Source organism: Pelophylax lessonae, assembly GCF_965119305.1.
Source record: "Pelophylax lessonae genome assembly, chromosome: 4".
Classification (NCBI taxonomy): Eukaryota; Metazoa; Chordata; class Amphibia; order Anura; family Ranidae; genus Pelophylax; species Pelophylax lessonae.
In genome coordinates this window covers 98,585,701-98,601,046 of record NC_138771.1, presented here as the reverse complement: position 1 = coordinate 98,601,046, position 15,346 = coordinate 98,585,701, and the positions used below count along the sequence as shown (strand labels likewise).

Sequence of the window (15,346 nt, the reverse complement as noted above, 5' to 3'; positions counted from 1 at the left end):
TGATGATAGCAGAGTCTGAGGGGTTATGCCTGCAGGGACAGACACCATAGGCGTGGTTAAGTTTTTTCCTGCCTAGTGCCTATTCCTAGAAGGAGAAGCATAATCCTATGAGTAATGAAGATAAAGAGCTGCGTCTATGGATGAACTTCAGAGAAAATGATTTTATGGTAAGTTCCCTACAAAAATCCAGTTATTGTGATCTACATTTTTATAAAGGGTTAGTCATCCCTAAACGTATGTTTTAGCGTGCTAGAAGGCTTCAGAAACCAGTGTTTTCTTATAAATCTTTGGTGTTGTGTGAGCAAGAATTGTATTTAGATTCTTAGGTTGTTCTACCAGGGAGTCTCTCACACATTAATTTAAATGTGCATTGCACTCTGTTTGCTTCCAAACTCTAAAGCAAGCACAGTGCTGAAGAAATGTATGGAAAATGAAAAATTCTTCAAAAACTTGGTCACTTATCAAAATCATGTGACTGGCTTCTCCTCCAATCATTAAGTTCTTAATGAAGAACACTGCATTGTGTATGTATGTATGTATGTATATATATATGTGTGTGTATGTATATATATGTGTGTATGTATATATATATATATATATATGTGTGTGTGTGTATGTGTATATATATATATATATATATAGGGGGTGTATTGCAGCACTGGATCATTGGACGCACCCGGAAAAAGTGGTGGTGTAGGACCTGGATGGAGGGATAAGGTGAGTATATCTCGCTTCGAAGGTAAGGGGAGGTTGGAGACTAATAAAATGGGTTAGAGGTAGAAGGTAGTAAAAAAAATTAATTGTTTTTGTCCTAAATTGGGGTTTAAAACGGTAGTAAATGGTGGTATGGTACAATGCATTGTACTCAGGGGGTCTGGACTCTGGAAGAATCCAGAATACCTATCATAATACTGGACATTTCCTCCGGAGGTGTTTAATCCTTGTGTCTCCGGTGGGGAACTCCCGAGTTGGTCCTGTTGGCCTCTTGTCTCAACAGGAAGGTGCAGGGGTTTGTGGCACGGTCTCGGGATCTTGATGCCACAGATGCACTGGTAGCTCCTTTTGGGACCGGTATCCTCCGATATACATCTTTCCTCTTCTAGAACTTGAAAATAAAAATGTTTTTGTCCAAAATTGGGGTATAAAACGATAGTAAATGGTGATATGGTACAAGGCATGGACTGTAAACAATATTCTGTGGGATGTGTTCTGTCTTTTCTTCGCTGGATCAGCACTCTCCAGGGGTTCTTAACCTGGTCCTGTAAGCCTCCCTCTGAGCCCATTCAGGATATTTCCTTGACCAACCTTTACTCGTAAGGTGTTTTTTTCTCATGTCAGCAAGGCAAGTCTCATCAGTGTTGGCCTTAGCATGTAAAGAACCCCTTCTTGGTTTTCATAGGGACAAGGTGGTTTTGATGCCTCAGACCTCCTATTTGCCTTAAGGTGTTTGCTCCCTTCCACCTTCAAGCTTAATTCCAGAAAATTCAGCTCCTTTGTGAAAGTGAAGGCAAACTTTGAGTTAAGTCCATCAAGATGCGTGACATCTCCTGGACTTATTTCTATTATTTCTGCCTGACACGTTAATAGTACTTCCGGAAGATGGCTGTGCTGTATTTCCAGGAGCCAGACACTGATCCTTCTGATCTCTACATCTTCAACTATGGACACATTGTAGCTCTTATGCCAGCGCCTCTCCTCATCCTGCTAAATCACAGAGGCTTTGGTATTGTGTGAACACATTCATTCTGTGGGCAGCAGAAGGGTTTGGAGGGCATAACTGCTCTATGTGCTTTTCTGGAGTGTCTCCCTGGCAGAGCAATAAACCTGTCGGGTATAAACAATGAAGAGAAGTTCAGGAGATGTCATTGGACTTAACTCATAGTGTTTCTTCATTTTCACAAAGTGACTTGCTTCCTGGATTTCAGCTTTAATCAGGACTTTGTCCTGCCTTCTCTTTGTCCATCTCCAATCCAAATCTTGGTTTCCCTTTTTGTCCTGCTCCTACAAGGGATGTCATGAGTCTCATTCCAATATTTCCAGGTGGATTAGGCAGGTTTTCATTAAGGCTTATGGTTTGAAGGATAGAAATCCTCCATATCCTGTTAAGGTTCACTTGACGTGTGCAGTCAGTACCTCTTGGACGTTTTGATAGTGGACCCGCCACCTGATCTTCTGGGCACTCATGTAAGTTTTAGTTCAATCTAATTTAATTAGCTTTATAAATGTCAAAGAACAAAGACAAAAAAATAGACCATCCATCAGAATTCGGAAAGTATGAAACCACCACATGACAGGCATGAGGATATACAGTTCTATTCAAAATTATTCAACCCCCACTGAAATTGATTGTTTTGGCCAGTTTGACATTGATTTTGATCATTCAGTCATCCTGCTTACAATTAAAGAGGCACGTGTAGGTCAGACAAATATAACATAACATTTATAATGAAATAACCACAAATGTCTTTTCTGTGCTCACATCATTATCAGTTTTATTCAACCCCCAAGTGACATTTAATCTTAGTACTTAGTAGAACATCTTTTTACAGTTATAACAGCTTTTAAACGTGAAGCATAGCTTGACACAAGTGTCTTGCAGCGATCTACGGGTATCTTCGCCCATTCGTCATGGGCAAAAGCCTCCAGTTCAGTCACATTCTTAGGCTTGTGCACTGCAACTGCTTTATTTAAGTCCCACCAGAGGTTCTCAATCGGATTTAAGTCTGGTGACTGTGATGGCCACTCCAAAATGTTCCAGCCTTTAATCTGCAACCATGCTCTAATGGACTTGGAGGTATGCTTGGGATCATTGTCCTGTTGAAAGGTCCCACGTCTCCCAAGCTTCAGGTTTGTGACGGACTGCATCACATTTTCATCCAATATCTCCTGGTACTGAAGAGAATTCATGGTACCTTGCACACGCTGAAGCTTCCCTGTACCTGCAGAAGCAAAATAGCCCCAAAGCATGATTGACCCCCCGCCATGCTTCACAGTAGGCAAGGTGTTCTTTTCTTCATAGGCCTTGTTCTTCCTCCTCCAAACATAGCGTTGATCCATGGGCCCAAACAGTTCTAATTTTGTTAAATCAGTCCACACAACACTATCCCAAAACTTTAGTGGTTTGTCCACATGACTTTTGGCATACTGCATTCGACTCTTCTTATTCTTTGGAGACAGCAAGGGGGTGCGCCTGGGAGTTCTGGCATGGAGGCCTTCATTACGCAGTGTGCGCCGTATTGTCTGAGCAGAAACTTCAGTACCCACATCTGACAAATCTTTTCTCAGTTCCTCAGCAGTCACACTGGGACTTTTCTCCACTCTACGCTTCAGGTAGCGCACAGCAGTCAGCATCTTCTTTCTGCCACGACCAGGTAGCGTTTCAACAGTGCCCTTTGCCTTGAATTTGCCAATGATGCTTCCTATGGTGTCTCTTGGTATGTTTAACATCTTTGCAATCTTCTTATAGCCATTGCCCTTCCTGTGAAGAGTAATCACCTCTTCTCTTGTCTTCCTGGACCATTCTCTTGACTTCACCATGTTTGTAACCACACCAGTAAATGTCTAGAAGGAGCTGAGTATCACAGTCATTTTAAAGCTGCCTAATTGGTGCTGATTAGGCTTTATTGCTGCTCCCTGACATCCACAGGTGTTTTCAATACCCGATTGAAAACACTTCAATTAACCTCTGTTCTTCAGAGTGGTAGTCTTTAAGGGGTTGAATAATTGTGTCAATGAAGAATTCACAAAAGTAACATTTACTACTGTATTACAAAACCAATTGATGTAATTTTAGTTGCATATGGTTCTTTAAGAAGTCCTTGTAGGATTTCATTCTGAATACAATTACAAATGTACACTAAATTTCCTAAAACCCTTTACAGCATTGGGGGGGGGGGGGGGGGGTTGAATCATTTTGAATACAACTGTAAAGTAACATTCCTTTAAAGTACGCTAGCGACTTGGATAAGAACACATTCAATAAAATATGTAACAGAAAGAACTGTGAGCAGTCAAAAGTGCCAAGTGATGAAAATTCAGGTTTTAAACACTTGCCGACTGCCCAGAGTAATATTACTGTGGCAGTGCGGCTCCCCTGGGTCCAGTCACGTAGTACTACGTGACTGGAGGGGAAGGGGTTTTGGCGGCGTGCGTGCCGCCGGAGGCATGAGGCGGACCGGGGGAGGAGAGGCGGTGATTGCCGCCTTCCTCCCCTGATCGCCCGGTAACGGAGAGAAGACCCGCCTGCTTATGTAAACAAAGCAGGCGGATCTTCTGTGAGACAGTCAGGGACAGATCTGAAGTTTCAGCTAAGCTGAAACTGCGATCTGTCTGTGTCTGTCACAGAACCCCCACCACCACCTTTGATCACCCCCAGAGTTAACCACTTCACTGCCAATGACATTATTACACTAACAGTGCATATTTTTAGCACTGATTACTGTAGTAATCAGTACTCTTTTTGTATGATTACTGTAGTAATGTCACTGGTATCCCCAAAAGTGTCAAAAATGTCAGTCAGGGGTCTGATCTGTCCGCCGCAAATGTCAGTCCCGCTAAAAATCGCAGATTGCCTGCATTACTAGTTAAAAAAACAATAAAATTAACATAAATCTTTCCCGTAGTTAGTAGACGCGATAACTTTTGCACAAACCAATCAAAATATGCTTACTGCAATTTTTATTTTTTTTTTACCAAAAATATGTAGCAGAAAACAAATTGGCCTAAAATGTTAAAAAAAATTTGATTTTTAATTTTTTTTTTGGGGAATGTTATATAGCAGAATGTGAAAAATATTTTTTTTTTCCACAATTTTCACTCTTTGTTTATAGCGCAAAAAATAGAAATTGCACAGGTGATCAAATACCACCAAAAGAAAGCTCTGTGGGGGAAAAAAGGACGTACATTTTGTTTGGGTACAGCATTGCATGACCGCGCAATTGTCAGTTAAAATCACGCAGTGCCAAGTTGAAAAAAGTGGCCTGGTCAGAAAGGGGGCAAATCCTTCCGGAGCTAAAGTGGCTAAACAATAATGGGGAAAAAATGGCTGTATATGGAGCGAAAATAAAATTAAAAAGAGGGGGTAAAAGGGGAGGAAGGTGAAGAAAAGGTGAGGGGGAGGGGAAATGCTCTCCACCCCAACACGTATCCCAACCCGGGACACCAAACTCAGGAAAAATGTCTCAGAACTCCTGAGAGTTATGGAGTGTGGTCTAGGCTGCCCAAGTTGTTGTGTGCCACAAGATGCTCTGAGTTTAAGAATATGATACCCTTATTATAAGCCTGTTGGCATTGTCTGCTATGTTGGCCTCCCCTCCACTGTATTGCTTGTCGATATTCCATGGTCTTGATTAACCACTTTCAGTCCAGGCCAATTCTGATATCCCTCTCCTACATATAAAAAATCATAATTTCTCTTTCGTTCATTGACGGACACAGCTCTAGAATCTTCTTGACCATTGGGTTATGCTGCCCCCTACAGGAGTAGGACACTAGGCAGGAAAAAGCTTTATCATGCCTATGGCGCAGTCCCAGGGGATTTACTCCCACTTCCTGCTATAGGCACTCAGTTTTTTTCTGCCTAGTCAGGAGTAGGGACCTAGTTCCTTGCTGGGATCTCTGGTACTAGCATGTTTTTATTTTTAAACTTAATTTTTTTCTTTTTTTATTATTTTCTATTCCTGTGAGAACTACAATGGACGGGGGCTGGTCAGTGAGTTAAATGCCTCACGAGGACGCAAAGCCCTGGTCACGACCTGTGTCGCAACGGGCCTCTAGCCCGCAGCACCCCCATTCCAAGATGTTGCGGTGGTCTGCCTAGAGTGTTGCCCACCCGGTTCCATGGTGTGGTAAGTAGTGTCGCCCCTCTCCCTTGGTGGTCTTATCGGGGTGGACGTGGGCCCCACCCTGGGATGGTCGGACCCCTGGGTTCCCCTCCAATTCCCCAGCCCCTCTAAACAGTCACGCATGAAAAGGCGCTGGTGGGTGCACTGATTGTATCGGGGAAACTTTAAATGTGGGGGATGCAGCTGCTGCTGCTGCGTCAGAGGCTCCAGTCCCCTTGGGTCCCGCAGTTCCTTTAAAATGGCAACGGTGTTCCCTTTTTTCCCACCTACTGTGACAAAATTGTCGCGAGTCAGTGGAGTCGTTCTAAACTAAATATGGCGGTGCCTAAGCCTTTTGATTGATTTGTCTGTTGAGTCTCCAGACTGAATAAATCCACCCTAATTCCGGTGAAGGAGCCTCCAGTTTAAAAGATAATTTTGACAGGGGAGCCGAGACTTTGGTCCGCCACATGTTTACTGTGGCCGGTTCGGTCCTTAGACCAGTGTTCACCTTAGCATTGGTATCCCTGACTTTCCCGAATAGGCAAAGCTTTTGAGCCAGGATCTGGAGGAGGAACAGCTTCCTCCTGCCTTTGCAGACTAGTTGATCCAGGGGTTGCAGTTAGTCTGTGATGCCTGTCTGGATGCGGCTCCATGACAGTAATGATCCTTTGACGCATGATATGGCTAAAATGCTGGTCTGCGGACAAGACTTTCCAGAAGGCCTAATGTGAGCTTCCCTTTGTGGGGAATCACCTGTTCGAAGCCTCCCTGGAAAGACCTCCTCAAAAGGTTCCATGAGCACCTGGTCTGGTATGCCAAGAGCGGGTCCTTCCAGACCTGCAGACAAACACCTCTTCTGTCTGATGGGACGCCCCCACCCGTATCTGGGGTGGGGGAAGGACGTCTTCGCTTCTTTCCGGACCTGTGGACCTCCCTGATGCAAGACAAGTGGGTCCACGAGCTGATTCGGTCTGGCTACAAGATCAAGTTTGCAGTCTTCTCCTCCAGAGAGGTTCTTTCCTTCCAACCTCCGTTTATTCCTAGACCACCTGCGAGGTCTCTTTGGGTCAGTGCAAGACTTGCTACTACAAGGGGTGAGTATTTTGGTCTCAGAATTAGATTGTTTCATGGGTTTTATTCAAATATGTTTGCAGGTCCCAGGAAGGAAAGCGAGGTACATCCAACCTTGGACCTCAAGCTCTTAACCTCTTTGTGGGGGTACAGATGTTTTCAATGGAGTCCATCCGTACAATAGTGGCATCCCTACATCAGGGGATCTTCTGGCCTCTATCGATATATTAGGGATGCTTACCTTCATATTCCTATATATGTCGGTCATCTGCGCTTCCTCCGCTTGCATCTTGTCAAGAGGTCTCACCTCAACCCCTCGGGTTTTCGCTAGAGTTGGCCCCGGTGTTGGCATTGTTGTGCCAGCCAGGGATTGCAGTACTGGAGTGCCTGGGTGATCATCTTCTGCGAGCAGTGTCTCGACTGCTCTGAAGGACAACCAGGAGATTACTGTATGGAGTCTGCAGGAGTTCGGTTGGAAATTAAATTTCCAAGTATTGCCTCTGGTTCCGTCCACCTAGTTGGACTATCTGGGTCTGTTCTAGACTCGGCCTCAACCAGGGTGTTCCTCCCATGGGACGAGTTCCAAAATCTGTCCACACAAAACCTCTGCAAAGAGAGATCTTGCCATGTGAGGCAAGAATCCAGCCTCTAGACAATCTGATCCTGTTGATCCGGGGTACAAGAGGGTCCCTGATTCGGTGGCTTCGCTCTCCGATGCTTCGACAGGGTAAATCTTCCTTCCCCTGTACTGGACGGCGGTCACCACAGATACCAGCCTGTCCGAGTGGGGTGGCGTTTTTTTTTGGCATGGATTGTGCTCAGGGGGTCTGGACTCTGGAATAATCCAGACTACTGATCGATATACTGGACATTTCCTCCAGATGTGTTTCATCAGTTGTGTCTCTGGTGGGAACTCCCGAGGTGGTCCTGTTGACCTCTGCTTGGGTTTGTGGCATGGTCTCGGGATCCTCTGGCCGACGCCACAGATGCACTGGTAGCTCCTTTTGGGACCGGTATTATCTTATATACGTCTTTCCTTTTCTAGAACTTCTGCCAAGACTCCTGCATATCCTCAGGGCAGAAGGGATTATGGCCATCCTAGTGGCTCCAGACTGGCCTCGCCGGTCTTGGTACGCAAATCTGATAGGGTTGGTCGTCAGTGCTCCTTGGAGACTTCCTCTTAGAGGAGATCTGTTGGCTCAAGAGCCAATCTTCCATCTTGCCTTAGAGGCACTGGCTTTAACGACTTGGCTGTGGGAAACCAGGTGCTGAAGGATAGAGGGTTGTCTGAATCAGTGCATCCCACAGTGCTGCAAGCTAGTAAATCTACTTCTAGGAAGATTTACCAGTGCGTTTGAAGAGTATATTTTGCGGGTGTGAATCTCTTGGGGTTCACCCCCGCTCCTTTTCGGTGACTCGGATTTTGGCTTTTCTCCAACGAGGTGTTGAGCAGCGTCTGGCCTTGGGTACCATCAAGTGCCAGGTTCAATGTCCTTTGGCTACGCATTCTTTGGTTCACACTTTTGTTCAGGGGGTTTGCCATTTGGCTCCCCAAGTGCAGTCTCCGTTGCCCTTGTGGAATCTCAACTTGGTGCTGACGGTTCTTCAGTAACCGCCGTTTGAAAATATTCGCAAGACTCTTCTGCTTACATTGTCCCAGAAGGTAGCCCTCTTGGTGGCTATTACTTCTGTACGTAGGGTGTCGGAGCTGGCAGCTTTGTCTTGTGGTTCACAGAGATAAAGTGATGCTTCGTCCTTGTAAGTCGTTGCTTCCTAAGGTTGTTTCTGGTTTCCATCTGAATGATGACATGGTGTTGCCTTCCCTGTGTCCTAAGCCTAGGCGTCCGTTCTCTGGATGTGGTTCGGGCATTCAGGGTGTACCTGGCGGTAACCGAGTTGTTTAGGAATTCAGACCTCACAAGGTTTTTTCTGCGTCTGAGAGCCTGAGCAAGCTGCTTCCATCCCCTCCACAGCCCAGCGCTTTAGTAAGCACACAGGGTGGGGGGGCAGAGCAGAGAGCCGGTGACTGACAGTCACCAGCTCTCTTCTCATGGAGAACTGAGAACGGAGCGATCAGCTGTGTCTGCAATGCTGCATGCACCCAGGTATGTATGATCTCTCAAAAAAAAAAAGTAAGGAAGTAAAGCCTAAAAAAAAAATGCAGCCAACACATTTAGTGGACTGCAGCATAATAAATTAGTGTTCTAGAGTTTAGGTACCCAAATAACATAACCTTTACATTTCCATTATCCAGTCATGTGCAAGCAAACTGCTGTTTTTGTTTTATTTTCCTTGCTCCTGATTAGGTATTCTTTACAAAAGTGAAGCTTTACCACATTTACTAAGCTGTGTGGGAAATTAGTGCAGCTGCTCTTGCAAAGTGTATAGTCTGCTTGCCTTTAGTATATCCAGTTTAGAAAGAGGCCTGTAAGATTTCAGTATCTGCATTATTTTTAGAAGCTAAGGTCACTGAAAGCACTTCTAGTTCTTTTGAAATAAAAGGTAGAATACTGAATAATTGTAACTTTTGTTTGTGACAGGTTCAAAGAACCAGGCCACTCGTGACTTCACCCAGTCCTATTGCCTCCTCTGAGGGAAAGGTCCTACCACTGAACGTTCAAGTAGTTACTCAACACATGCAGTCTGTAAAGCAGTCACCAAAGACTCCACAAAATGTTCCAGCAAGCCCTGTTGGAGATCGTTCTGCTAGGCATCGCTACCCTCAAATTTTACCTAAGCCAGCCAGCTCCAATGCTTTGACGATCCGCTCACCCACCACTGTGGTTTTCACCAGTAGCCCAATAAAGACTGTGGTGCCAGCACCACATGTCAGCTCTCTGAATGTTGTGAAGATGACCACAATATCACTTGCGCCCAGCAATGCTAGCACTTCAGCAAAACAAACCCCTTCTGTCAATAACAGTGTTGGAGTTTCAGATGAAAGCAGAACTGTGCCACAGATCAAAAATGGCTCTGTGATTTCACTGCAGTCTCCTGTACCCAGGATGGGCACACCTGTGGCATCCGCAGTAGAGGTAAAAACAGAACCAGAAATTCTTATAGAGGATAATCAACCATGCCAAGAGAGTGCAGATTGTTCAAGACCTAGGAAAGGTACTCCTGTTTCTTTTACACCAAAAGTCAGTCAGGAGAAACCATCTCAAGATGCTGCCCGTGACACTCAGAGTGCCAAAGCACTTGACCAGAGAGTTGAAGTAACAAGGACCAAATGTAAAGGCCGCCTAGTAGAAGGCACTTCTGTTTCCCCAGCCAGTTGTAGTCAGGGTACTGTGACTCTCTGTGTCACACCTCAGAGTCTATTTAACTGTGGTCCCAGCCCAAATGCTAACACTGACTCAGCTGGAAAGGACATGAGATTGTCTATTAAGAGTCCTCGAAAACGCTTAACTTCTATAGTACAGGACTCACAGTTACCACCAGCGAAAAAATCACTTCTTGGTCAGCTGTCTTCAGCTATTGCTGAATGTCAGAGACCAGTAGGGATTACTGTCAAGAAAGTTCAAAAAGCACTGACAACTAAGACTGATAATGCAGTAACAATTGCATTAGCACCTAGCAAAGGCATTCAGCAAGTGAGTAATACTGAGTTACTAGAAAGCTATTCCTTGGACTGTGTTGATGAAAAGACCACTGATACTCCCCAGGAACATGCAGCTTCATCCCAGGATGTTAAAGTTAAACTAGAAGGTAATGTGTTTAAGCTTGTCAGTGATTCAAAGCAAGAGAACCCTTTTAATCAAAATGCATGGCAGGAGATTGCCGAAAGTTCAGATTTCACATCTAGCAACTGCGAGCAGCCTCAAACAATTAGCGTTCTGGATATTCCAGGAACTTCTGGTGCTGATAACCTGCAAAAAACTGTATGGGAACCAGTAGACTTTGAAGGTCTACAACAGGACGCTTACAGTCAGCAACTTGAGGATTCTTCTTTGAATCAGCTACAAGCACATTCATCTAACCAGTTACCTCAGCGTTCTAATTTGACAGACCCTCCCACAAACGAAAGTTTCTTTTCATTTGATGATGACCTTACGCAAGACAGCATTGTTGAGGAACTTGTGCTTATGGAGGAGCAAATGTCTATGAATAACAGCTCTCAAAACTATGGTAGTTTAGGAATGGTGCTCCAAACCCAAGCAACAGCTGCCCATGGTACACCAGTACCCACACATTCAAGTAGTGCTCACTTTTACCATTCAGTACATAACAGTGGCACTCCAGTGCACACACCTACTTCAACAGCAACCCCAACTTTAACCCCAACCCCTACATCAGAGATGATTTCTGGGTCTCAAAGCTTGTCAAGAGAGAGCCCTTGCTCTCGTCTCGCTCAAACAACACCTGTAGATAGTGCATTAGGAAGCAGTCGGCACACACCAGTTGGGACCCCACATTCTAACTGCAGCAGTAGTGTTCCGCCAAGTCCTGTTGAATGCAGGAATCCCTTTGCCTTTACCCCTATCAACTCCAGCATCTCTTATCATGATGCTAGCATTGTTTCAAGTAGCCCTGTTAAACCAATGCAAAGGCCAATGGCAACTCACCCTGATAAAACTAAGTTAGAATGGATGAATAATGGATATAGCACTGTTGGCAGTTCTTCCGTATCCAGTCATGGTATACTTCCAAGTTACAAAGAGCTAGTAGAGGACAGTTTTAGAAAGCCACATGCTTTTGCTGTGCCTGGTCAGTCTTATCAGTCTCAGTCGAGACATCATGACAATCACTTTGGTCGTATAACTCCCGTTTCTCCAGTTCAGCATCAGCTTTCCTCGTTAGGTAGTACTTCTAAACAGGAGGGCTTTGCTGTTCCTGCACCTTTAGACAACAAAGGATCAGGGACGTCTGGAAACGGCAGCAATTTTAGATGTCGTAGTGTAAGCCCGGCAGTTCACCGACAGCGCAATTTAAGTGGAAATACAAGCTGCCCGACTTCAAATGCTCCTCGATCTAATGTGACGGCTTTTGGATCTGTGGTAGCTGCAGAGGTTCATAATATACTTGCTAATGTTCAGTCAGACACCAGTGCCAATAGTATAGCGCAAAGAAGCCAGTCAGTTCCTTTAACTGTTATGATGCAGACTGCTTTCCCATCCTTGCAAAAACAAAGCAGCACTCAAAATATCACCCATGTTTTATTAAGCAAACTGGATTCTGACCGTGATGATGCGGTTCGAGGGTTAGGAATTAACAATATGCCTTCTAACTATACTGCAAGGATGAATCTCACTCAGATTTTGGAAACATCTCCCATGTTTTCTGGTGCCAATCAACAAAATGTGATGAATTCCAGCACTTCATCTTATGAATTCCAAACGCCAGCTTACCTCACGAAAAACAGCAGTACTGATACAATTAGTTTTACTACTGGAGACAACCAAGCACAATCTGAAATTGGAGAGCAGCAACTTGATTTCAATAGCACTGTTAAGGACCTGCTAGATGGAGAAAGCCTCCAATCAAACCAGCAGCTTGCTCAAGTGGCTTCAGATTTAAACAATGCCTCTGATTTCTCAAGCGACATCCGGTTGTCTTCTGATCTCTCAGGCAGCATCAATGACCTGAACACTTTAGATCCCAACCTGCTGTTTGATCCTGGTCGGCAGCATGTGCAGGATGATGAAGCTACACTGGAGGAGCTGAACAATGACCCCTTGTTTCAGCAAATCTGTAATGAATCTATTAATTCCATGACCTCATCTGGATTTGAATGGATAGAGAGCAAAGACCATCCTACAGTTGAAATGCTGGGTTAAATTTGTATTATAATGTAGCACACTGTATCAAAAAGGCAGTTGTATTTGTCTTAATGGAAGTGCCTCCAGCAGCGGAAACATTTGTAATTATGAAGTTTTCATAAGGTTTGCTGCACAGGTTATCTATATTTCATCTGTTCTTAACATGATAATCATTTAAACTGCACTACATGGGCGGTTGATGAGCCAGTATTAAGTCCATTTATGTGTTTTTTTTCTTTTTCTATTTCCCCTCATTTTAAATGATTTTACGTCACTTGACAGGCATTCTTATCCTGTTACACTTTGTAATATTTGCTTTTATTCTGTTTTAGTGAAATTGAAAATCTGCTTCTGCTTTACATGACCTGTATAAATTTGTCTGTAGGTGAAGAAAGGCAGCAACTGCCCTCTGATTTTTGAGTATGGTGACTTGGGTACTTATGTGAATATCATATCATTTGTGGAATATGTACAATTTTAAAGAAGACAAAAGAAAAAAAAAAAATCAGTTTTCTCATTAAGGACTACTTTCCCTGAAATTAGGAAAATGCACTAAGATGTAAGCTTTTTTATTTTAACACACCATGACCTCATAACATTTTACAAGTTTTTACTTTTTTTATTTTATCAGATTTTTTTTTTCATATAAAAAAACAAAACAAAAAAAAAAAAAAAAACGAGAAATACTCTTTTGAAGTTGAAAATGGTATGGATTGAAATAAGGATAAAATAGGTGTCCGGTGGCTTTCCCTATGTTGAGGTTGCTGCTTTGGAGCTTGCCCACCCAGTCTGAAGCAGTAAAAGATGTTAAGCTCTGTGGTTTCTAATATATGTACATATTAGAAAATGTGTCTTTGTTGCATGTTTTTTATTTTCCCAGTAAAGCTACAAATGGACTACAGATGCCATTTTGATTCTTGCTCCTTTTTATCCCAGGATGCTTGCATGCCGAGCAGTGGTTACCCTGTTTTTTTAATTAGGGAAAATATAGAAGACCTGATGTAGAACATAGGAAAATATATTTCCTTTGAAAACTTTTTTTTTTTTTTTTTTTTGCATTAGTCACTTTCTTATCTCACATATCTAAGATGGCTGATGGCAGCCTACATCTATGAATTTTATAAATGAAACATGCCATTCAGAATTAAAAAGTTGTCACTAAATATTTTTTCAATGCATGTCAAACAATTTTAGCAATGTGTACAAGCTTAGATATGCTCAGACTTCCAATACCATTGTTTTATCTTCGGCAGCACTTCATGAATTTCCTTTGTTAGAGTAATATTGCAGAACACCCAGCAACAGCAGTGTTGCCCCTGTTCATATTTTGTTGGAAGTTATAGCTGTGTAGCATATTTAATATAATTGTGGATTTTATTTCTGCCAGCTTTTCTTGTTAAAACAAAAAATAAAATGATATATGCGAGAAACAGACTATTAACATTGTGTATCATCATACCAAAAGGTGCTAAGGCCAACTCAGAGCTCTGTAAATTTGATTGTGATAGTGAGTTAACTTGGCTGTTATATGTGTTTGCTGGTATTTCTAAACATTTTTTTTAAATACCTGCTCTTAGTACTTGTTACTATTGTACATTGAGATGGAGCACTATTGCGTACCAAAGTATTAACAGTAAGAAAAAAAAAAAAACCCAAAGGATAATTTATTTTGTTTGAAGCAGGCATTCTTGAGGCAACCTGTGAATAAAATGTCAAGGGCATTTAAACCATAGCTAGTAATTCACTGTTAAATCAAAAGTAGCTGAAAACCATGCATGCAAACATTCTGCTAGAATAGTTTGCGGAGTGTGCAAAGCCGGCTGCTCTGGTAATAATTGGACTTAATTTTGGTGTTGGAAAAATGGCCTATATATTAAATAACTTGGCAGTGCATAATATGTACAGTATTGCAGCAAACACTTTAAATTTTGTTGGAAGGCACTTTCTTGGTGCAGTGCCTGAAATCGTTTTAAAAAGGGGGAATATTACTTCATGTCCCTATGGGGGCTGTTCTTACAACAGAAAGAATTATTTGCAAAGATGTTCTCAGGTTCACTTATTGCACTAAACTTCTGTTGAACCTGTGGCATGGCACCTCTTTTTGGATAAATGCAACTTTTTTGCCCCAGAATTAAACAAAAAAAAGAAAAAACAAAAAAAAAAATTCAGTCTATTAAAAAGCAGAATGTCATAAAAATGACATACAATTGTCTTATGTAGCAATGTGCATTAATCTCAGTGAGATATTTCTATTATTCTCTTACATGAGAATATTACAGCAGGAAGAAATTAAGTTTAGTTGCTTCACCGTGTTAATACATGATCACAAAATGTGCATGTGTGTATTACCTTGTACAGTCTCAGTATATTCCTGTAACCACTTTTTGCTGTATTATATACTTGTTCTGTGTTGATCAGGCAAGCATAGTTATTCACAGGTTATTTCCTTTGTTTACTAATTCAGCTTTGTTATTGTTAAATATGTTTTCTGAGTTTTTTGTGTTTTATTATTTTCTACAGTTTTAGTGTTTTAAAATGACAAAACTAAAAGGACCTGGTAATACCATAAAGCATCATAAAATGATAATTTTTGCAAAAAGCTACAATACTCAGACCTTCAGGCTATGAAAGGATTATTGTTGTATGCGTTGCCTCTGAGTAGCTGTACAGACCCAACCTATATTGTGCATT

At 42.6% G+C, this 15,346-nt stretch overlaps 1 protein-coding gene across 1 annotated transcript in view; it reads left to right on the top strand.

Moving 5' to 3' along the window:
* RFX7 (regulatory factor X7) overlaps nt 1-14,631 on the top strand; it is a 229,830-nt gene extending 215,199 nt beyond the window's left edge. The window contains exon 9 of the mRNA XM_082254929.1: nt 9,437-14,631. Coding sequence (XP_082111055.1) covers nt 9,437-12,673 — 3,237 coding nt within the window. The 3' untranslated portion in view covers nt 12,674-14,631. The remainder of the gene's footprint in view (nt 1-9,436) is intronic.
* The last annotated feature ends 715 nt before the right edge of the window (nt 14,632-15,346 follow it).